This window comes from Somniosus microcephalus, chromosome 12 (genome assembly GCF_052327205.1).
Source record: "Somniosus microcephalus isolate GS21.2 chromosome 12, FLI_Smic_1.0, whole genome shotgun sequence".
Classification (NCBI taxonomy): Eukaryota; Metazoa; Chordata; class Chondrichthyes; order Squaliformes; family Somniosidae; genus Somniosus; species Somniosus microcephalus.
In genome coordinates, this window is record NC_140998.1 from 108,620,101 (window position 1) to 108,642,799 (window position 22,699).

At 48.8% G+C, this 22,699-nt stretch overlaps 1 protein-coding gene across 1 annotated transcript in view; it reads right to left on the reverse strand.

The window, feature by feature from the left end:
* Window positions 1–11,338: 11,338 nt before the first annotated feature.
* The window catches only part of scfd1 (sec1 family domain containing 1), a 198,310-nt gene continuing 186,949 nt past the window's right edge, over window positions 11,339–22,699 (reverse strand). The window contains exons 24-25 of the mRNA XM_086002316.1: window positions 13,032–13,100; window positions 11,339–11,646 (exon numbers count right to left, since the gene is read on the reverse strand). Of these exons, the coding sequence (XP_085858442.1) occupies window positions 11,620–11,646; window positions 13,032–13,100 (96 nt within the window). The 3' untranslated portion in view covers window positions 11,339–11,619. The remainder of the gene's footprint in view (window positions 11,647–13,031; window positions 13,101–22,699) is intronic.

The following is a 22,699-nucleotide window of genomic DNA, read 5'->3' on the forward strand; positions in this document are numbered from 1 at the left end:
AGCCTGAGGCACAGGTTAGCCCCACAGCAGTGGCAGTGCGGACCTGGGAGGAGCGGCGAGGGCGATAAAAGGAGAGCCCGAGGCGCAGGTAGGCCCCACAGCAGCAGCAGCAGCACTGCGGACCAGGGAGGAGCGGCGAGGCGGTGATAAAAGAAGAGCCTGAGGCACAGGTTAGCCCCACAGCAGTGGCAGTGCGGACCTGGGAGGAGCGGCGAGGGCGATAAAAGGAGAGCCCGAGGCGCAGGTAGGCCCCACAGCAGCAGCAGCAGCACTGCGGACCAGGGAGGAGCGGCGAGGGCGATAAAAGGAGAGCCCGAGGCGCAGGTAGGCCCCACAACAGCAGCAGCGGCAGTGCGGACCTGGGAGGAGCGGCGGCGGCGATAAAAGGAGAGCCCGAGGCGCAGGTAGGCCTCACAGCAGCGGCAGTGCGGACCTGGGAGGAGCGGCGAGGGCGATAAAAGAGCCTGAGGCACAGGTAGGCCTCACAGCAGCGGCAGTGCGGACCTGGGAGGAGCGGCGGCGATAAAAGGAGAGCCCGAGGCGCAGGTAGGCCCCACAACAGCAGCAGTGCGGACCTGGGAGGAGCGGCGAGGGCGATAAAAGAAGAGCCTGAGGCACAGGTTAGCCCCACAGCAGTGGCAGTGCGGACCTGGGAGGAGCGGCGAGGGCGATAAAAGGAGAGCCCGAGGCGCAGGTAGGCCCCACAGCAGCAGCAGTGCGGACCTGGGAGGAGCGGCGGCGATAAAAGGAGAGCCCGAGGCGCAGGTAGGCCCCACAGCAGCGGCAGTGTGGACCTGGGAGGAGCGGCGGCGATAAAAGGAGAGCCCGAGGCGCAGGTAGGCTTACCAATCTCAGAGTTCCGAGAGCGGGAGAGAGGTAAAAAGTAATCGAAGTGTGACGTCACCAGAAAGCAGGTAAGTGATTGGTTGGTGAGTATTTCTCTCTTTATCGTTTTTTCCAAACTTAAATTTTGTGGTTTATAGTTTCTAGGGTCTCTGTTGTGTAGCAGGGACTGCTGTTAAACAAGGGCCCTTGAGTATATCATTTAATTGTAGTGTAATTGGTGGGATTGATTTGATTTAATTTAATTAAAGGGTAAGTCATGGCAGCACAGCTCGGCGCCATGATATGCTCCTCCTGCACTATGTGGGAAATCAGGGACACTTCCTGTGTCCCTGGCGACCATGTTTGCGGGAAGTGTATCCAGCTGCAGCTACTGGCAGACCGCATCGCGGCGCTGGAGCTGCGAATGGATGCATACTGGAGCATTCACGATGCTGAGGACATCGTGGATAGCACATTTAGGGAGTTGGTCACACCCCGGGTAAAGGCTGCACAGGCAGGAAAAGAATGGGTGGCCACCAGGCAGAGTAATAGGCGCAGGCAGGTAGTGCAGGGGTCCCCTGTGGCCATTCCCCTCTCAAACAGATATACCGCTTTGGATATTGGTGAAGGAGGTGGCTTATCAGAGGAAGGCAGCAGCAGCCAACTTCCTGGCACCGTGGATGGTTATGCTGCACAGGACGGGAGGAAAAAGAGTGGGAGAGCTATAGTGATAGGGGATTCTATTGTAAGGGGGATAGGCATTTCTGCGGCCACAAACGAGACTCCAGGATGGTATGTTGCCTCCCTGATGCAAGGGTCAAAGATGTCTTGGAGCGGCTACAGAGCATTTTGGAAGGGGAAGGTGAACAGCCAGTTGTCGTGGTGCATATAGGTACCAACGATATAGGTAAAAAACGGGATGAGGTCCTAAAAGCTGAATATAGGCAGTTAGGAGGTAAATTAAAAAATAGGACCTCAAAGGTAGTAATCTCAGGATTGCTACCAGTGCCATGTGCTAGTCAGAGTAGAAATAGAAGGATATTTCAGATGAATATGCTAGAGGAATGGCGCAAGGGGGATGGAGTATAAAAACAGGGAAGTCTTGCTGCAGTTATACAGGGTATTGGTGAGGCCACACCTGGAATACTGCGTGCAGTTTTGGTTTCCATATTTAAGAAAAGATATACTTGTTCTCGAGGCAGTTCAGAGAAGGTTCACTCGGTTGATTCCGGAGATGAGGGGGTTGACGTATGAGGAAAGGTTGAGTAGGTTGGGACTCTACTCATTGGAGTTCAGAAGAATGAGAGGCGATCTTATCGAAACATATAAGATTGTGAGGGGGCTTGATCGGGTGGATGCGGGGAGGATGTTTCCACTGATGGGTGAGACTAGAACTAGGGGGCATAGTCTAAGAATAAGGGGCTGCCCTTTCAAAACTGAGATGAAGAGAAACTTCTTCACTCAGAGGGTAGTAAATCTATGGAATTTGCTACCCCAGAGAGCTGTGGAAGCTGCAACATTAAATAGATTTAAAATGGAGATAGACAGTTTCCTAACAGATAAGGGAATTAGGGGTTACGGGGAGAGGGCAGGGAAGTGGACGTGAGTCTAGATTCGGATCAGCCATGATCCTATTGAATGGCGGAGCAGGCCCGAAGGGCCGTATGGCCTACTCCTGCTCCTACTTCTTACGTTCTTATGGGAGGGATTCAAATTCCTGGGACATTGGAACCGGTTCTGGGGGAGGTGGGACCAGTACAAAATGGACGGTTTGCACCTGGGCAGGACTGGGACCGATGTCCTAGGGGAGTGTTTGCTAGTGCTGTGGGGGAGGGTTTAAACTAAAATGGCAGGGGGTTGGGAACCTGTACAGGGAGACAGAGGAAAAGGAAACAAAGATAGAAGCAAAAGACAGGAAGGAGAAAAGCAAAAGTGGCAGTCAGAGCAATCAAGGGTTTAAATCAAATATGGCCACAGTAAATAATAATTCTAAAAGGTCTAAGAGTGTTAAAAAAACAAGCCTGAAGGCTTTGTGTCTTAATGCGAGGAGCATTCGTAATAAGGTGGATGAATTAGCTGCGCAAATAGAGGTAAACGAATATGATTTGATTGGGATTACGGAAACATGGCTCCAGGGTGGCCAAGGCTGGGAACTCAACATCCAAGGGTATTCAATATTCAGGAAAGACAGGCAAAAAGGTAAAGGAGGTGGGGTAGCATTGCTGGTTAAAGAGGAGATTAACACAATTGTAAGGAAGGATATTAGCTCTGATGATGTAGAATCTGTATGGGTAGAGCTGAGAAATACCAAGGGACAGAAAATGTTAGAGGGAGTTGTATACAGACCCCCAAACAGTAATGCTGAGGTTGGGGATGGCATTAAACGGGAAATTAGAGACACGTGCAATAAGGGCACAGCAGTTATCATGGGTGACTTTAATCTACATATAGATTGGGCTAACCAAATTAGTAACAATGCTGTGGAGGAGGAATTCCTGGAGTGTATACGGGATGGTTTCCTGGACCAATATGTCGAGGAACCAACTAGAGATCAGGCCATCTTAGACTGGGTATTATGTAATGAGAAAGGAATAATTAGCAATCTTGTTGTGCAAGGCCCCTTGAGGCAGAGCGATCATAATATGATAGAATTCTTCATTAAGATGGAGAGTGAAGTATTTGACTCAGAGACTAGGGTCCCGAATTTAAATAAAGGAAACTACGATGGTATGAGGTGCGAGTTGGGTAGGATTGATTGGGGAATGTTACTCAAAGGGTTAACGGTGGATAGGCAATGGCAAACATTTAAAGATCCCATGGATGAACTACAGAATTTGTTCATCCGTGTTTGGCATAAAAATAAAACAAAAAAGGTGAATCAACCGTGGCTAACAAGGGAAATTAGGGATAGCATAAGATCCAAGGAGAGGACATATAAATTGGCCAGAAAAAGCAGCAAACCTGAGAATTGGGAGCAGTTTAGGATTCAACAAAGGAGGACAAAGGGATTCATTAAGAGGGGGAAAATAGAGTATGAGAGTAAGCTTGCAGACAACATAAAAACTGACTGTAAAAGCTTTTATAGATATGTGAAGAGAAAAAGATTGGTGAAGTCAAGCGTAGGTCCCTTGCAGTCAGAATCAGGGGAATTTATATTGGGGAACAAAGAAATGGCAGACCAATGAAATACATACTTTGGCTCTGTCTTCACAAAGGAGGGCACAAATAATTTCCCAGAGATGTTGGGGAACATAGGGTCTAACGAGAGGGAGGAACTGAATGAAATCAGTATTTGTAGGGAAATGGTGTTAGGGAAATTGACGGGATTGAAAGCCGATAAATCCTCAGTGCCTGATAATCTACATCCTAGGGTACTTAAGGAAGTGGCCCTAGAAATAGTAGATGCATTGCTGGTCATCTTTCAAAATTCTATAGACTCTGGACAGTTCCCATGGATTGGAGGGTAGCTAATGTTACCCTACTATTCAAAAAAGGTGCTAGAGAGAAAACTTCAAATTATAGACTGGTAAGCCTGACATCGGTAGTGGGGAAAATGCTAGAGTCCATTATAAAAGATGTAATAGCAGAGCACTTGGAAAACAGTGACAGGATCAGACAAAGTCAACATGGATTTACAAAAGGAAAATCGTACTTGACTAATCATCTGGAATTTTTTGAGGATGTAACTGATAAAAATCGATAAGGGAGAACCAGTGGATGTGGTGTATTTGGACTTTCAGAAGGCTTTCGATAAGGTCCTGCATAAGAGATTAGCGTGTAAAGTTAAGGCACATGGGATTGGGGGCAAGGTACTGACTTGGATAGAGAACTGGTTGGCAGACAGGAAGCAAAGAGTTGGAATAAATGGGTCTTTTTCCGAGTGGCAGGCAGTGACTATTGGGGTACCGCAGGGATCGGTCCTAGGACCCCAGCTGTTCACAATATATATTAATGATCTAGACAAGGGAACTAGATGTAATATCTCCAAGTTTGCAGACGACACAAAGCTGGGTGGGCGTGTGTGCTGTGAGGAGGATACCGAGAAACTCCAGTATGATTTGGACAGGTTGGGTGATTATACTGCATCTGCCATGCATCTGCCCAATGTGGATAAATGCGAGGTTATCCACTTTGGTGGCAAAAACATGAAGGCAGATTATCTGAACGGCAATAGAGTGGGAGAAGGGGAAGTGCAACGAGACCTGGGTGTCCTTGTGCTCCAGTCGCTGAAGGTAAGTATGCAGGTGCAGCAGGCGCTTAAGAAGGCAAATGGTATGTTGGCCTTCGTAGCAAGAGGGTTCGAGTACAGGAACAAGGATGTCTTGCTGCAGTTGTACAGGGCCTTGGTGAGACCACATCTTGAGTAGTGTGTGCAGTTTTGGTCGCCTTATCTGAGGAAGGATATTCTTGCCATGGAGGGAGTGCAGCGAAGATTCACCAGACTGATACCTGGGATGGCAGGAATGACGTATGAGGAGAGATTGGGTCAATTGGGCTTATACTCACTGGAGTTTAGAAGAATGAGAGGGGATCTCATTGAAACTTATAAAATTCTAACAGGACTAGACAGACTAGATGCAGGAAGGATGTTCCCGATGGCCGGGGAGTCCAGAACCAGGGGTCACAGTCTAAGGATAAGGGGTAAGCCATTTAGGAAGGAGATGAAGAGGAATTTCTTCACCCAGAGCGTGGTGAACCTATGGAATTCTCTACCGCAGAAGGCAGTTGAGGCCAATTCATTAAATATATTCAAGTAGTTGGGTATATTTCTTAGGGCTAAAGGGATATGGGGAGAAGGCAGGGACAGGGTACTGAATTTGGATGATCAGCCATGATCTCATTGAATGGCGGAGCAGGCTCGAGGGGCCGAATGGCCTACTCCTGCTCCTATCTTCTATGTTTCTATTTAACCTCCTTTCTTCTATGGTTCACAATGACACCCTTCGAGTAAACACGAGATACTTGATGGTGGAATATACAGAACAGACTTTATTGATATGCAGCACAGGTGATTAATCTATACTGTACACAGGGAGTGGCTTTTGGTTTCTGGTTCGATCCCTCCGACAAACTTTTGAAAACCATGCTCCTTTATACACCTTATTTTGCCCACATCAAAGTTACGTGTCACAGATAAGACCTCATGATGTATCTGTTCCTGAATCCTTTGAAGACGGTCTATTGGCATAAACAGTCATAGTTGTTTACTTCAAAGATACTTTTCTCAAACAAATCTTCCTGACTTAGCCGTTCGATTCCACTGAAGAGTAGTTTAATTAACTGTTTTCTTTCTATACTGTAGTTAATGGATTCCTCTGCCTATGTTTATTATACTAGCCACTAAAGTTATACTTTAATCACTCATGGCTGATGTCATTACTATCACTTATTTCCTTGCACAAGCATTTGTTGTAGATAATACTCAGACACTAAAAGCAGAAGACGAGCCATGCTTTTTCCTGTGGCACCCGAAGCAATCTTGTTTATATTGGAAAGCCTTTTACTCGAAGATACAAGGAAGTTCAATTATTAACCCTCAACTCCCAACCTACAACTCTCCTGGATGTCCAATATTCTCCTGGCAGGCCTCTCATCCTTCACCTCTGTAAACTTAAGCTCATTCAAAACTTTGCTGCTCATTTCCTATTCCTGCACCAAGTCCTGCTTGCGCATCACTTTTGTCCTTGGCTTCAGGTCCCCTGTGCCTCAAATAAAAAAATCTTGTGTTTAAATTTCTTCGTGGGCTTGTCCCTCCCCATCTGTGTAAGCTCTTCCAGCCCTGCAACCCGCCCCCCACCCCCCCCCCAAACTCTCCATTAGTTTGACTCGGGCCTATTGCGCAATTCTCCCACTCTTTGCAGCCGTGCCTTCAGCTGCATATGCACTAAATTCTGCAATTCCCTCCCCAAGTCCTTCTGCCACGGTGCGCTCTCTTTGCTTTTAAGACCCTCCTGAAAACCCATCTCTCTAACTAAGCTTCTGGTCATCCCTCTTAATATCGCCTTCTTTGGCTGAGCCTCTGTGAAGTGCTTTGGGATGTTTTTCCACGTTAAAGGCATTAGATAAATGCAAGTTGTTGTTGTGCTCATATTAGTGCTTCTTCTGAGTTGAGCCCTCCAATTTGAAGACAGCTGCTCTATGACATATTAGCTTTGGTTCAGGAGAAAAAAAGTCTTATATTTCCTGAAAAAGAACCAGTAGAAATCATTTGATAAAGCATAACTATCAGCAATAGGCACAAAAAGATTTCAACTGTGATTTTCAGAGTTTTGGTGAATTAGAGCTGGTTCCCTATTTAAGATCGTGTTTGATTAAATGATGGGAAGTAATTTCTTTCTTTAATTCTCCAAGAAGAAAAATACATGCATACTTCAAATGTCATCAGCATAAAACCTAACAATCATGCTTGAATGATTATTAGGAAGCTTCACAGACTTTCTCAGTTTCCTGCTCCATGAGGAAGCTTTAGAAAGTTAATGATTTCGTAGATGATATTGCTTTAGTTTTAGCTATGACAATTGTAACATGGAGTCATTGCCTAGAAATTCGATACAGCTAAAAAACGGGCATGGTAACCGCAATGCGAGATTTGCCCATACCTATTCAGAAAGTGCAGGCAGCACATCATCTTCATGCTGGCTGCTAATTATAATGATTGCAGCACACAGCCTAGCGCTGAACGTGCTGCCGACAGGCTGTGCGCTCAGCAGGGGGCCGAAGTTCATGTTGCTCGAGCAAGGCTAGCTTTACTTAAAGCCAACCTGCTCCTCTTAAAGGTAGTCTGCACCTCTTAAAGGTGAGCTGCCTTCTGCCAATGAAAAAATTTAAAAGTGCTTCAGCACTAGGCAGTCTGCACCTTGGAAAGGTGAGCTGCCTTCTGCCAATGAAAACGGTAAAAGTGCTTCAGCACTAACGCAAATGGCTTAACAGGCCAGGGAAAGGGCATCCAGGGTCTCGGACACAACACTTAAGCTTTGTGAAGGGGGTGAACACTGGATGAATAGTTCTCTACCCACAGAAGGCCAAGAGGCCCTCCAGAATGAAGGATGTGGGACCAGATCGCCGAGGCGGTCACTGCTAGCAGTGTTGCCCCCTGGATCTGGCTCCAGTGCCCAAAGAAGTTTCATGGTCTCAGATGAGTGGTCAAGGGCATGAATGCATCTTCATAAGTCCTCTCCTACCAACTGCACCACTAGCCTCACACATTGCTCAATGCTCACCTACCAATAGTCTGTATCAAACATGAGGCACACCTCACATTCCTAGTTTCACCTCACCCCCTTGGAGGAGATGGTGCTGGCCATTCTTGGCAGGGGCATGGCTGAGCCCTTGGCCAGCGGCAGGGCTGAAAGAATACAAGATGCCGGTATCTTCATACACTATCCTCCTTCTCACATCCCACTTCCCCCTCATCCCACAATATTTTCTGATTTACAAACTGCACATGGTGTAAGCATGCACCTCTTGCTATACCCCTTCCCTTCACCATAATCCTACCCTTGTGCCTTCCTCATTTTAGACACCCAAGAAATCCAACCTGCCCAGCTAGTGGTTGACCAAGGGAGAGGAAAAAGGAGAAAAAAGTCACTCAATTTCACACTCCCAGCCATCAGTTCCTTGGGGTGGTCCTGCAAGGCCATGTCCCCTACTGGAAACCAGCTGCCTTCCACCAGCTATGCTGCAGCCACTGAGGTAGCACTGTGTAAGAGCACTAGGAAAGGCAAAGGCACATGCAAAACACTCACTAAGGGAATGCACAAGGGTGATCAGTTGATTTTTGATTTAATATTGGATGCATATATGGATAAAGTTGGATTGGAAAGTTTGCTTTGTGATGGCTTTTATTTCAGCCTCTTGGCCAAGAGGATGCTGTGGTGGTCAGTAACAGAGGGAAGGTAAGGTGTGGGACAAACTTCGAAAGGGGAATTGGAATTGTGTTCGCTGGTACCACAGGCGGATGATTCAATCCCGGATATCCGGGCCCGAAAGGGCCTGTCTGGGTTGCCTCCTTCCTTCCGCTTTCTCCTCTTCTGCTTCTTCCTCCTCCCTCTGCAAACAGCTTGACTCCTTTGCTGCCTCTGCTCCATTTCCATGTCATGCTGCAGCCCAAGTGGGATTGCAACTAAAGCCCCCAGGACTGGGAGCAGGTGGTGTTCTCAGAGGCCTTCCTTTAAGAGCCAAAGCCTTGCAAATGTTCAGCAGCAATCCCTGCACACTTTAACAACTTTTTAAATGTATTACACCAAGCCACTACTCCAATACTACCATGCGTGCTTTGGAGAGGGCGTTAATAAGAGCGGCGATGTCCAAAATGCCAGATCATGCATCAATTCAGCATTGCTCGCCGATTGACGTCATGATCCGATTCATCTAAATACCTGAAGCGAGCGCAGGCGTTGGAAGCGGGTGGCCACCATTTTTTCTTCCAAACCAGCCTCGACAGCCGTCGCAAACTTTCCAATTTCCCCGCCACTATTTCTCAACACTAGTGGCAGTAAAAGTGAAAATTTGGAACATATCTTCAACTATAGACGATGATCAGGCTCTTGGCAAAAAGCGAGAGTTAGATTTCAGAGAACCAGTAGCAAAATAATTAGACACGGTCACTGATTCTCGAGTCCCAGATGACAGCTTTTGAAATCTTCTGAAATTAGGGCAATTTGAAGTACAGTAATAGGCTGCCGGAGTTCCTCAGGGGTACTCTTAGGCCCAAACATCTTCAGCTGTTTCATCAATGATCTCATAAGGTCAGAAGCTGGGGGGGGGGGGGCGGATGTTTGCTGATGCTTGCAGAGTTTTCAGTTCCATTCACAATTCCTCATGTCCGCATGCAGAAAGATCTGGACAAAAATCCAGGCTTGGGCTGATAAGTGGCAAGTAATATTCACGCCACACAAGTGCCAGACAATGACCATCGCCAACAAGAGAGTCTAACCACCTCCCCTTTACATTCAATGGCATTACCATCATTAAATCCCCCACCATCAACTTCCTGGGGGTCACCATTGACCAGAAACTTAATTGGACCAGCCACATAAATACTGTGGTTACACGAGGTCAGAGGCTGGGTATTCTGCGGCAAGTGACTCAACTCCTGATTCCCAAAGCCTTTCCACCATCTACAAGGCACAAGTTTAGAGCGTGATGGAATACTCTCCACTTGCCTGGATGAGTGCAGCTCCAACAACACTCAAGAAGCTCGACACCATCCAAGACAAAGCAGCCCGCTTGATTGGCACCCCACCCACCACTAAAACATTCTCCCTCCACCACCGGCGCACCGTGGCTGCAGTGTGTACCATCTACAAGATGCACTGCAGCAACAGCAGCTCCCAAACCTGCGTCCTCTACCGTCTAGAAGGACAAGGGCAGCAGGTGTATGTAAACACCATCATCTCCAAGTTTCCCTATAAGTCACACACCTTCCTGACTTGAAAATATATTGCTGTGCCTTCATCGTCGCTGGGTCAAAATCCTGGAACTCCCTACCTAACAGCACTGTGGGAGCAGCTTCACCACACGGACTGCAGCGGTTCATGAAGGAAGCTCATCACCACCTTCTCAAGGGCAATCAGGGATGGGCAATAAATGCTGGCCTTGCCAGCGACACCCACATCCTGCAAATGAATAAATTAAAAGGCCCTTTTTTGTACAGAAGTTGGCTTTTTAAAGTTATAAAAATGACAATAGCTTTTACAATTTGATGAAAGTAGCACAACTCAAAATAAATAGCCTCGTTAAATCAGCAAAATAAGTACTTTGCAACTGTGGTTTACCCCAACAAAGCTATTTTCAAAATATGGGGGTTTCAAAAGCTTGGCGATTGTTCTCTTAACTTATAAGAAATGATGGAAGTTACAATTCAAAAACAAGATTGTATTCTTTTTACTTAGTTTATTATAAAACTATGAATTAAATAGAAGTTGAAAATTCCAGGCCAGACTTTGAGGGCACTGTTACTTTGGGTTAGAACTTGTCAGAATTATCAGTGTAAAAGCCCATCGGACCTGTGAAATAAACTGAAGCAGTACCAGATTCTTCCACTAGGAAGAGCTAATTACATAGCTCACTAAACTCAGAACTGCACTGCAGTATTACAATATTAAATGGATTCCTGTAGAATGACAAATACCTGGACAATTTCATAGCCAAGTATCCAAGGCAAGATATACAGCAATTCTTTCCTGGAATCAATGGATTTTTTTTTCCTGTTACATATTTTAGCATTTAGGAAAAGCACCCCCATCGCCCAGTGGGTGAAAGCATTGCATGGTGCGGTCCTGATCCATACAGATCAGGATAGTTGTAGGTTCAATTGCTGGTCTTTGCAGATTTAGCCAATTTCAGCTGAGGGAGGGGCAGTAAGTGTACAGCAATTCTTAGTTAGGAGGTGAAAAAAAATTAGCCAACATCCCATTCCCGATTGCTGTCTAGTGACCTGCATTCTAATTTTTTTTTATATGTCCTTATTGGTAGAATATATTGCAAAATAAAAACAGTATATACAAACCACTATTGTTAGGGTAAATAATTCCATTTAATACCACAAAGATTTCTATTTTCAGATTTATTTCAGCTATTTGTACAGTTACATGATGTACAGGTTGCTGTTAAAAATGACAGAAATTACACCCAAGAATTATCAAATAAATGGAATTACAAGAATTATAATATTACAAGAAAGCACATGGAGCAGTATATGTAAATAAACGATGACCCTGGGGTATTAAAATGTGCCGTCTGTATTCTCCCCACCTTGTAATGAAGATGCATGTAGAGAAACAATGGTGTGTCTTAGCTCTGAGATCCAAGTTGCGATAGCTGAAGGACAGAAAAAAGCACTAGTTACATATCAGTGTAGAAGGGCATGGCAGGAGCAGCACCAGGCATACCTTGGAACGAGAGACCAACCTAATGAAGGCACAACAAAGGGCTATCTGCCTACTAAAAACCGAAAGAGGCAGGCTATAGACGGAGCTAAGTGGTTCCACAACCAACAGATGCAACCAAAATTCTGTAGCCCTACCACATCTACTCGACAATGGTGGTGGACAATTGGGCAACTAATGGGAGGACTGTCCATGGACATCCCCATCCTCCATCATAGCAGAGCCCAGAACAAGTGCAACAGACAAGGCTGAAGTGTTTGCAAGCGTCTTCAGCCAGAAGTGATGTGTATGGTCCTCCTCGGCCTCCTCCCAAGGATCCAGCATGTTATATGCCAGTGTCCAGCCCATTCAGTTCAGTCCATGTGACATTAAGAACTAGACACAGCAAAAGCTATGATCCCTGATAACATTTCAGCTGTAGTGTTGAAGATCTGCAAACTTGAACTAGTTATTCCACTAGCAAAGCTATTCCATTGCAGTTATGACACTGGCATCTGCCCACTAATGTAGAAAGTTGCCCAGGTATGTCCTATCCATTAAAAGCAGGACAAATTTAACCGAACCAATTACCACAATATCAGCAACCCCTCAATCATAAGTAAAGTGATGGAAGGAGGCATCAATAGTGCCATCAGATAACAGAAGAATTGCTGCCCTTGACATCAAGGTAGCATGTGACTGAGTACAGCACCAAGAAGGCCTGGCAAAACTGAGATCAATGGGAAAACGCTCCAGTAGCGGGACTCATTTCTGACACAGGAAAATGGTCATATTTGTTGGAGGCCAATAATCAGAGCCCCAGCACATTCCTGCCGGAGTTCCTCAGGGAAGCAACTTTGGCCCATTCAGCTCCAGTTGATGACCTTCATTTCAACATAAGGTCAAGAGTGGGGCTGTTTACTGATGATTTTAGTGCTAAGCTCTATTCAGAACTCCTCCAATAATGAAGCAGCCCAAATCAGCCTACAGCAGGACCTGCACTACACTCTGGTTTGGGCTGACGAGTGGCAGCTAACATTTGTGTTAAGTTCCAAGCAACAACCATCACTAACAAGAGAAGGCTTAACCACCTCCACCTGACCTTCAACAACACCATCTCCAGCAGAAGCTTAACTGGAGCTGTTAAGAAGAAATTAATTATCCCCAAGTACATTATATGTAGCTATGCATACAAAAATACTGATAACATAAATCATTGTCTGACAATTTTTTTTTTTTTTTTTTTAGGTGAAACTCAGAACCAATGATGTTTACATAAACCATGTGATTGTCTACTCTTTTAATCAATACCACATGCAGATAAATAAAATACAGTACCTGCTTCAGGAACTGACCAGCATTGAAGAGCTCACTGCAGCCGTATAACACATGTTTACCTGGTTTATTCTGAATAAAAACAGAAGAAATGAATTTACTGCCGAGTATAATACATGGAATTAAAGCTAAAATGAGGCCATGCACCAAGCATCTCAAAAAACATCATAGCTAAAATTGTTGCTTGAACATGAGATAAACATAAGACTCCACTAACAATAATACCTTTTCAATTATATTCTTTTGAAAAGTATTCAGAAAAGCCTTATACAGTATCTCTGAATATCTTGCACACCAATATTGTAGAGTCAAAAAATCCTACCTGCTGATGCCTCGTGCTAAAACACACAACTTAACACAATCCACCCCTCAAAAAGAACCATACTTTCCTGCAGACAGTACAGTGTGAGCTGAATCTGGGGTATGGCAATTATGGGTTGTATAGGGCAAACTAGTGCTGAGTGCATATGTGATATTGTTGGGGGCAGGGCGGGGGGTGCCGCAATTCTCTGCCCAGACAGACCTCAACACCACCGTCTCCACAGCTGATAAACTACATGATTCCCTCTTCTATGCTGCCAGAGTCCAGGCATCTCTGCACTGTACCCAGATTCCAGGATCCTCCACCCAGTGTTGCCACGAGACCGTGCGTGGTACTACAAGTTGCTCCTTAGTAACGATGAGCTCTGTTATTTCTACCACAAAATCCAGGCCATTGTTATCACAGCATGTCCTGATGCTTTAGTTTAAATTTGTTGAATGGCATAGTTAAGCATTTCAATTTTTAGTTTGTGTGTATTATATGTGGGAGCATAAGAACAGAAGAAAATCTGCAAAAGGAAAAGGTGAATCGGCACATTGAACTTATTCATTTCTCAGAACAGGTAGAATATGGCAAATTATACATTCCAACCAACCAGGCTAGTCTCAGGGAGATGACTGGCTGCAGGTATAACTTTTCAGTTTGAATTTCTCTGACCCACTCAAGTATTAGTGGATGTCCATGATACCAATGTAACATTAAAACCTACATAATTGAATTGAATTCCAAAGACAGCACTTGACCAACGCAGGAACTATTGTTTGTTGTGATCATTTACATCGATATTAGTCCTAATAATCTTAAATCATGTTCTTAACCAGATACTTACACAACTTCTAAAAAAGTAATCTTTCAACATGACATTTACTGCTTTTGCTGTATATATTACCAGGAAGGAAAAAAAATCTTAATATATTTAACTTTGTTTGAAGCTAGTTAATTGTGTACTGATGTCCTCTGGTTCTGCAATCACAGTTCAAATGAAGTCACCTCCTAATATCCATATTACCCAAGCCTTAAACTTTTTAAACACCAGGACCATCTTTCGCCTCTATCTCTCTTGATAATTAAAGTTAGTTCAGTTCTGTGGGTCTCCTTTCATAACTTCATTAGCCCTGAATTCATCCCAGACACATTTCTCTGTACTTGCTGCAGTGCACTAATTTGCTTCTAGTTTCCCATACCACATGCTGTTACCGAGGCTTCAGCCAATGTTGTTGTATAATCAATCTCAGGAGAAGCTCAAAGATGTCCCAAGCTAATTTCTAACTCCAAGTTTATTTGGGATGTGGCTGAGTTTATTAATTCACTGTTTGCAGAACTGTAAATAGGAATAATATCCTATTGTGGCAGAGCCACCAGGGGACTCTGATCTAATGTACATAATTATCTTTAACAAATTATTAGCTACAGAATGAATCTGTATCTTTGTTCATATTATTGCATGAAGAATGAGACCAACCGCGATGACATCATCACGTTGATCACGTGATCCTCCAGCGGCAGGAAAACGTGATGATGTCATGAAGTCAGGCTGGGGAGCCGCCCTAGCCAGTCCTCGTGGAGCCAGCAAAGAGTACAGACCTGTAATTTAGTTCTCCTGTGTTTTCGTGTTAAACTCTGTTGAATAGTATTAAACATCGTTTGTTTGATAGATTGACTCGACCTCAGTCCTTTAGTTAGGAATCTAGCCATTCCTACAGTGGTGACCCCGAATTTTCGTGAACAATTTTCGCGGAAGAAGCAAAGCGAAACGAAACATGGCAGCGAACTCCGTGGCTTTGAAGCTCCCAGTTTTGAGAACAGGCGGCCTCCTGGTTCGTACAAGCAGAAGCACAATTCTAACTCCGTAACATCGTTGTGGATCAGACCCGTTACCTTTACGTGGTCTCCGCACTCGACAGCTCCACGGCCTCACAGATCATCAGCCTGCTCGAAAACCCCCGGTTGACAGCAAGTATGATACTCTTAAAGCGCGGTTAATACAGGTCTTCGGGCTCACGAAGGCGGTGCGTGCCCGCTGACTGCTCGTTATGCCCGGGCTTGGCGATTCCAAGCCATCTGAGTTAATGAGCCAGATGCTCACGCTCCTTGGCTCCGAACCACAATGTTTCCTCTTTCAGGAGTTATTCCCGAGTCAACTACCCGAGCAGGTTCAGGCTGCCCTTGTCAGATCGGAAGTCACAGATTGCGCAGCACTTGCTGCAGAAGCAGATACGATTTATGTGGTCACGCAGCAATACTGCACCGCCACGAGGCACCCCTCCCCCGCGAACGCTGCCCCGACGCCTCCATCCCCCGGCTTGTGCTTTTACCACACCCGTTTTGGCGCGAAAGCCAGAGACTGCCGCCCTCCCTGCAGTTTCGCGCCTAAAAACAAAAACCAACATCAACACCAGCAGCAACTTCAGAAAAGGAGGACTGAGTCTGAGGGCTGTTCCGCGGCCGCGATGGCGATTGGAAATTCCGGGAAGCTCCTCTACATTACAGATTCCCTCTCGGGCCGGCGCTTTTTATGTGACACCGGGGCGCAGTGTAGCATCTTTCCTGCCTCAGCACTCTACATTCAGTCTGGGAGGCACGGCCTCTCCCTCGAGGCAGCTAATGGCGGGGCCATTCGTACCTTTGGCAAACGGCGGGTCCAGGTGTGCTTCGGCGGGCAACGGTTTCAGTGGGAATTCATCACAGCCAAGGTTTCACAAGCCATCCTCGGCGCGGATTTCTTATGCGCCAACAGCCTCTTGGTGGATGTAAGAAATCGTCAATTGGTTAACGCGGCCACCTTCCACGCCATCCCTTGCTTCCGCAGTTCCGCAACATCGCACACTGTCTCCTGCGCGTTGCCCTCGCCGGACGAGTTCACTCGCCTATTAGGTGAATTCCCGGAGCTGACCAGGCCCATTTTCTCCTCCTCGGCCACTAAGCATGGTGTCGAACACCACATTACTACGACTGGCTCTCCAGTTTACGCACGAGCTCGGCGCCTGGAACCCGGCAAGCTTGCAGCTGCAAAGGCAGTTTGCCACGATGGAACGGCTGGGGATTATTCGCCGGTCGAAAAGTCCCTGGTCCTCGCCGCTCCACATTGTCCCAAAGCCCGGCGGTGGATGGCGACCATGCGGGGACTACCGATGCCTTAATGACGCCACTACTCCCGATCGGTACCCGATCCCGCATATTCAGGATTTCTCCGCCCATTTGGCGGGAAACTCAATCTTCTCCAAGGTCGACCTCGTCCATGGCTACCACCAAGTTCCCGTACACCCGCAGGACGTCCAGAAAACTGCAGTCATCACTCCCTTTGGACTGTTCGAGTTTCTATGGATGCCATTTGGGCTCAAGAACGCTGCACAGGCTTTTCAGCGACTAATGGACTCGGTCCTGCGGGATCTTAAGTTTTTATTTGTCTACCTCGACGACATCCTGATAGCCAGCTCTACCAAAGAGGAACACATCTCCCATCTACGCACCCTCTTTCGGCGCCTCAGACAACATGGCCTCATAATCAACCCAGCCAAGTGTCAGTTCGGCCTACAGCAGATTGACTTCTTGGGCCACCGCATTACTTCGGAGGGCGCAATTCCGCTGCATTCAAAGGTCGAAGCAATTACGGCATTCCCAAGGCCGCAGTCCACCAAGGCTCTTCAAGAATTCCTGGGCATGGTGAATTTCTACCACCGCTTTGTACCGAAGGCACCACAACTCATGCAGCCCCTCTACGAGGCCCTCAAAGGCAAGGCTGGAAAGGATACAATAGCCTGGACGGTCAAAATGGGCAACGCTTTCGACAACACAAAAACCGCTCTAGCCAATGCAACTATGTTGGCGCACCCTCTGTCAGGTGCCACCATCGCCCTTACCGACGCTTCCGACTATGCCATAGGCGCCGTACAGGAACAGTGGGTCAACGGAACGTGGCAACCACTGGCGTTTTTCAGCCGCCAACTCCGGCGCAATGAACGCAAATACAGCACTTTCGACCGGGAGTTGCTGGTGCTGTTCCTGGCTATCCGCCATTTCCGTTTTTTGTTAGAAGGGCGTCCCTTCACTGCGTTTGTAGATCACAAGCCACTGACCTTCGCCATGGCCAAGACCTCTGAACCGTGGTCGGCTCGACAGCAGCGACAGCTAACTTTCATTTCAGAATTCACGACAGACATCCAACACGTAGCTGGCAAGGACAACTTGGTAGCTGATTGCCTTTCTCGCGCGACTGAACGGGCGGTCCAGCTGGGCATCGATTATGCCCTCATGGCCACCGATCAGGCATCCGACCCTGAAACACAGGCGTATCGCACCGACACCTCTAGCCTCCAACCGGCCGATGTGCAATTCCACGCAGCAGGCACCTCGTTACTCTGCGATGTCTCCATGGGAGATCCCTGCCCAATCGTTCCAGTTGCCTGGCACCGCAAAGTTTTTGATGCCATACATGGGCTTTCCCATCCTGGCGTGAAGGCATCTCAAAAATTAATGTTGGCTAAGTTCGTCTGGAGAGGAATGCGTAAGGATATCCGCGACTGGGCTAACACCTGCGTCGTCTGTCAAAAGTCTAAGGTGCAACGTCACGTCAAGGCCCCATTGGCCACGTTCGCAGTACCAGAACGTCGATTCAACCATGTCAACGTGGACCTCGTCGGGCCACTTCCACCGTCACAGGGGTTCACACACATCCTCACCATGGTCGATCGTACTACTAGATGGCCAGAGGCAGTTCCTTTGGCGTCTACTATGTCCGCTGATGTCGCCAGAGCATTCCTCTCCTCGTGGGTCGCACGTTTCGGCGTTCCGGCGGACATTTCGTCAGATCGCGGTCCACAGTTCTCTTCCGAGATCTGGAACGCTGTGGCCCAGGGTCTCGGCACCAAGCTTCACCGCACCACGGCCTATCACCTGCAGGCAAACAGTTTGTGTGAACATTTCCACAGATCGTTAAAGGCGTCACTGAGGGCCAGCCTCCAAGGCGCCGGATGGGTGGATAAGCTTCCGTGGGTCATGTTGGGTCTTCCCACAGCACCCAAAGAGGATCTGCAATCGTCCGCCGCGGAGCTCGTGTACGGCCAGCCACTCCGCGTACCGGGAGATTTCCTGCCGCTTCCAATTGAGCCGTGGTCCGCAGCTGACCAACTCAGCAACCACCGGGAAACAGCCAAGGCTTTTGCGCCTATCCCAACTTCGCATCACGGCCTTCCATCTTCACACGTACCAGCGGAGCTAAAGAATGCTGAATTTGTATTCATTCGTCATGATGCCCATAGGGATCCACTCAAGGCCCCTTACACAGGCCCTTTCCGCGTACTGGAGGCAGGCGACAAGAGTTTCTCCGTAGACATCGGCGGTAAACCCGACCACATATCCATTGACCGTCTCAAACCGGCACACCTGGACATCGACCGGCCAGTAGAGACCGCACAACCACCACGACGTGGTCGACCTCCCGCTGCATCCACGCCAGACCCAAGGCTTCCATCCGCCAGCTGTTCAACAACGTCCACTCCAAGAATACAGGAGTCGCTCTGACAGGCTTGTCAGACCTCCTAGTTGATTGACTTTTACTGTTAAAGACTATTCTGGGGGGGCGCATGTGGCAGAGCCACCAGGGGACTCTGATCTAATGTACATAATTATCTTTAACAAATTATTAGCTACAGAATGAATCTGTATCTTTGTTCATATTATTGCATGTACATAGCGCGGTCCCTTTAAGAATGAGACCAAACGCGATGACGTCATCACGTTGATCACGTGATCCTCCAGCGGCGGGAAAACGTGATGACGTCATGACGTCAGGCTGGGGAGCCGCCCTAGCCAGTCCTCGTGGAGCCAGCAAAGAGTACTGATGCGCTATCAATTACTCATAAAAGACTGAGAGTTAGAAGAGTAACTAAAGGCTTTTATTAACAACAGAATGGAGGTCTGCCTCGAGTGGTCGACCGGTCCAGGATACAAAGGGCTGGGGAGCAGTCACCTTTATACTAGGACCTGTGGGAGGAGTCAGCCGAGGCATGTCCAGGCATGTACACAGTGGAATACAAACAGGACAAACAGGAATACAAACAGTGGTTTACCACATTCACCCCTTGTTTAAAATTGAGTCCGGCGGGGTGAAGTGTATTAAAAGTTAGTGTATTGGAGTCTCTCCGGAGGTCTTGTCTGCCGCTGTGATCGGCGTGGCGACGGCAGGGGTAGTGAAGCTTCCGGCGTCGAGTCCAGCGTAGGCTGTGGCACAGGCGTGTCGTCCTCGTAGATGTCGAGCGGGTCGCGGGGCCCAGGCCTGCCGTCTGCTGGGGCTGGATATCGGATCGTGGGGGGGGGGGGGGGTGGTAGTGGGTAGTGGGTTACTGCGGTCCCCGAGGGTGCAAGGTCTCTTATGGAGACTGTGTCCTCCCGCCCGTCCGGGTATGCGATGTAAGCATACTGGGGGTTGGCGTGGAGGAGGTCGACCCTCTCGACCAGGGGGTCCGTTTTATGGGTCCTCACGTGTCTTCTCAGTAGGACCGGCCCTGGGGACGTCAGCCATGGCGGTAGTGATGTCCCCGATGTGGACTTCCTTGGGAAGACAAACATTTTCTCATGAGGGGTGGCGTTAGTGGCAGTGCAGAGCAGTGACCGAATAGAGTGGAGCGCATCGGGGAGCACATCCTGCCAGCGGGAGGTTGGAAGGCCCCTAGACTTTAAGGCTAGCAGGACGGCCTTCCAAACTGTCGCATTTTCTCTTTCCACCTGTCCGTTCCCCCGGGGGTTGTAACTGGTGGTCCTGCTTGTGGCAATACCCCTAGTTAGCAGGTACTGACGGAGTTCGTCGCTCATAAACGATGAGCCCCGGTCGCTATGGATATAGCTGGGGAAGCCGAACAGGGTGAAGAGGTTGTTCAGACATTTAATGACCGTGGCACTGGTCATGTCCGGGCAGGGGAAGGCGAACGGGAAACGGGAGTACTCATCAATAATATTGAGGAAGTACACATTGCGGTCGGAGGAGGGGAGAGGCCCTTTAAAATCAACGCTCAGGCGCTCGAAGGGGCGAGTGGCTTTTATCAGGTGGGCCCTGTCTGGTCTATAAAAGTGCGGTTTGCACTCAGCGCAGACTTGGCAGTTCCTGGTCATGGTCCTGACCTCCTCAATAGAGTAAGGCACGTTGCGGGCCTTGATGAGGTGGAAGAACCTGGTGACCCCCGGGTGGCAGAGGTCATTGTGGAGGACCCGTAGTCTATCGATCTGCGCGCTGGCGCAGGTGCCACGCGATAGCGCATCCGGGGGTTCATTTAGCTTCCCGGGCCGGTACAAGATCTCGTAGTTGTAGGTGGAAAGTTCGATTCTCCACCTCAAGATCTTGTCATTTTTGATTTTGCCCCTCTGCTTGTTGTTAAACATAAAAGCAACTGAACGCTGGTCAGTGAGCAGGGTAAATCGTTTTCCGGCCAGGTAGTGCCTCCAATGACGCACAGCCTCCACAATCGCCTGGGCCTCCTTCTCAACAGCGGAGTGTCTGGTCTCTGGGCCTTGGAGGGTTCGTGAAAAGGCGGCCACGGGTCTCCCCGCCTGATTGAGGGTAGCGGCCAGGGCAAAGTCGGACGCGTCGCTTTCCACCTGGAAGGGGATGGATTCGTCCACTGTGTGCATGGTGGCTTTGGCAATGTCCTCCTTGATACGGTGGAAGGCTAAGCGGGCCTCTGCCGTCAAGGGAAAAGAGGTGGACTTGATCAGCGGACGGGCCTTGTCCGCATAGTAGGGGACCCACTGGGCGTAATAGGAGAAAAACCCTAGGCACCTCTTCAGGGCCTTGAGGCAGTGGGGCAGTGGAAGTTCCATAAGGGGACGCATCCGGTCGGGGTCGGGGCCGATGACTCAGTGTTCCACAACACAGCCAAGGATGGCGAGGCGGTTTGTGCGGAATATGCACTTCTTGTTATATGTCAGGTTTAGGAGTTGGGCGGTGCGGAGGAATTTTTCGAGGTTTGCGTCATGGTCCTGCAAGTCACGGCCGCAGATGGTCACATTGTCCAGATATGGGAAAGTGGCCTGCAACGCATTTTGATCTACCATCCGGTCCATCTCCCTTTGGAAGGCGGCGACCCCGTTGGTGACGCCAAAGGGAACCCTAAGGAAGTGATAGAGGCGGCCGCTTGCCTCAAAGGCAGTGTACTGGCGGTCCTCAGGGCGGATGGGGAGCTGGTGGTACGCTGATTTCAGGTCAATGGTCGAGAAGACGCGGTACTGCGCGATCTGGTTGACCATATCAGCTATACGGGGGAGTGGGTAGGCGTCCAGCAGGGTGTAGCGATTTATTGTCTGGCTGTAGTCGATGACCAGGCGCTGCTTCTCGCCGGTCTTAACGACCACAACCTGGGCTCGCCAGGGGCTGGTGCTGCCCTCAATAATCCCTTCTTTCAGGAGCCGCTCCACTTCGGTTTTAATGAAAACCCTGTCCCCGGCACTGTATCGCCTGCTGTTTGTGGCGATGGGCTTACAGTCGGGGGTGAGGTTAGCAAACAGTGGTGGGGGGGTGACTCTGAGTGTGGAGAGGTTGCACCTGGTGCGCGGCGGGCAATTTGGAAGCTGCTGGCTGCGGACTGTGAGTGGGGGTAGGGGTCCACCGTACGCCATCGTAACACTTTTAAGGTGGCACTGAAAATCTAACCCCAGCAGGACGGCAGCGCAGAGGTCAGGCAGGACCAGAAGTTTAAAATGATCGTACACGGTCCCGTCTACTACGAGTGTCACCACGCAGTAGCCGCCGATGTCCGCCGACTGGGACTCGGAGGCCATAGAAATCCGCTGTTGCGCAGGCAGGACTGGGAGAGAGCAACGCCGCACCGTGTCGGGGTGATGAAGCTCTCCGTGCTCCCAGAGTCAAAAAGGCAGATTGTATCGTGACCATTTACCTTAATGTCCATTGTGGAACTGGCCAGTTGGTGCGGTCTCGCTTGGTCCAGTGTAACGGATGCCAGCGTAGGGGTCGGTGTGTCGCTGCGGGTATCAGATGAGGCGGTGTCGGGGGCCTGCTGCGTCCCGGCTGTCGTCGTCCATGATCCCCATGTGGCTGGAGGCGTCCAAAATGGATGCTGTACCGGTGATTCGCACATGGCCGGGGAGGTCCAAGATGGCGGCCCGCATGGCCCACACGCGGCGCTGCTGGGGTTCGGGGTGGCTTTGGCCCTGCAGACGCTAGCGTAGTGTCCCTTCTTCCCGCAGCCCGAGCAGATCGCGTTTTTCGCCGGGCAGCGCGCTCTGGGGTGTTTTGCCTGGCCACAGAAGTAGCATTTCTGGCCTTGGGGCACTGCTGTCTGGCCTTGGGACACTGCTGCTGTCGTTGGGCCGCTGTTGGGGTGTGGCTGGGGTGGCACGG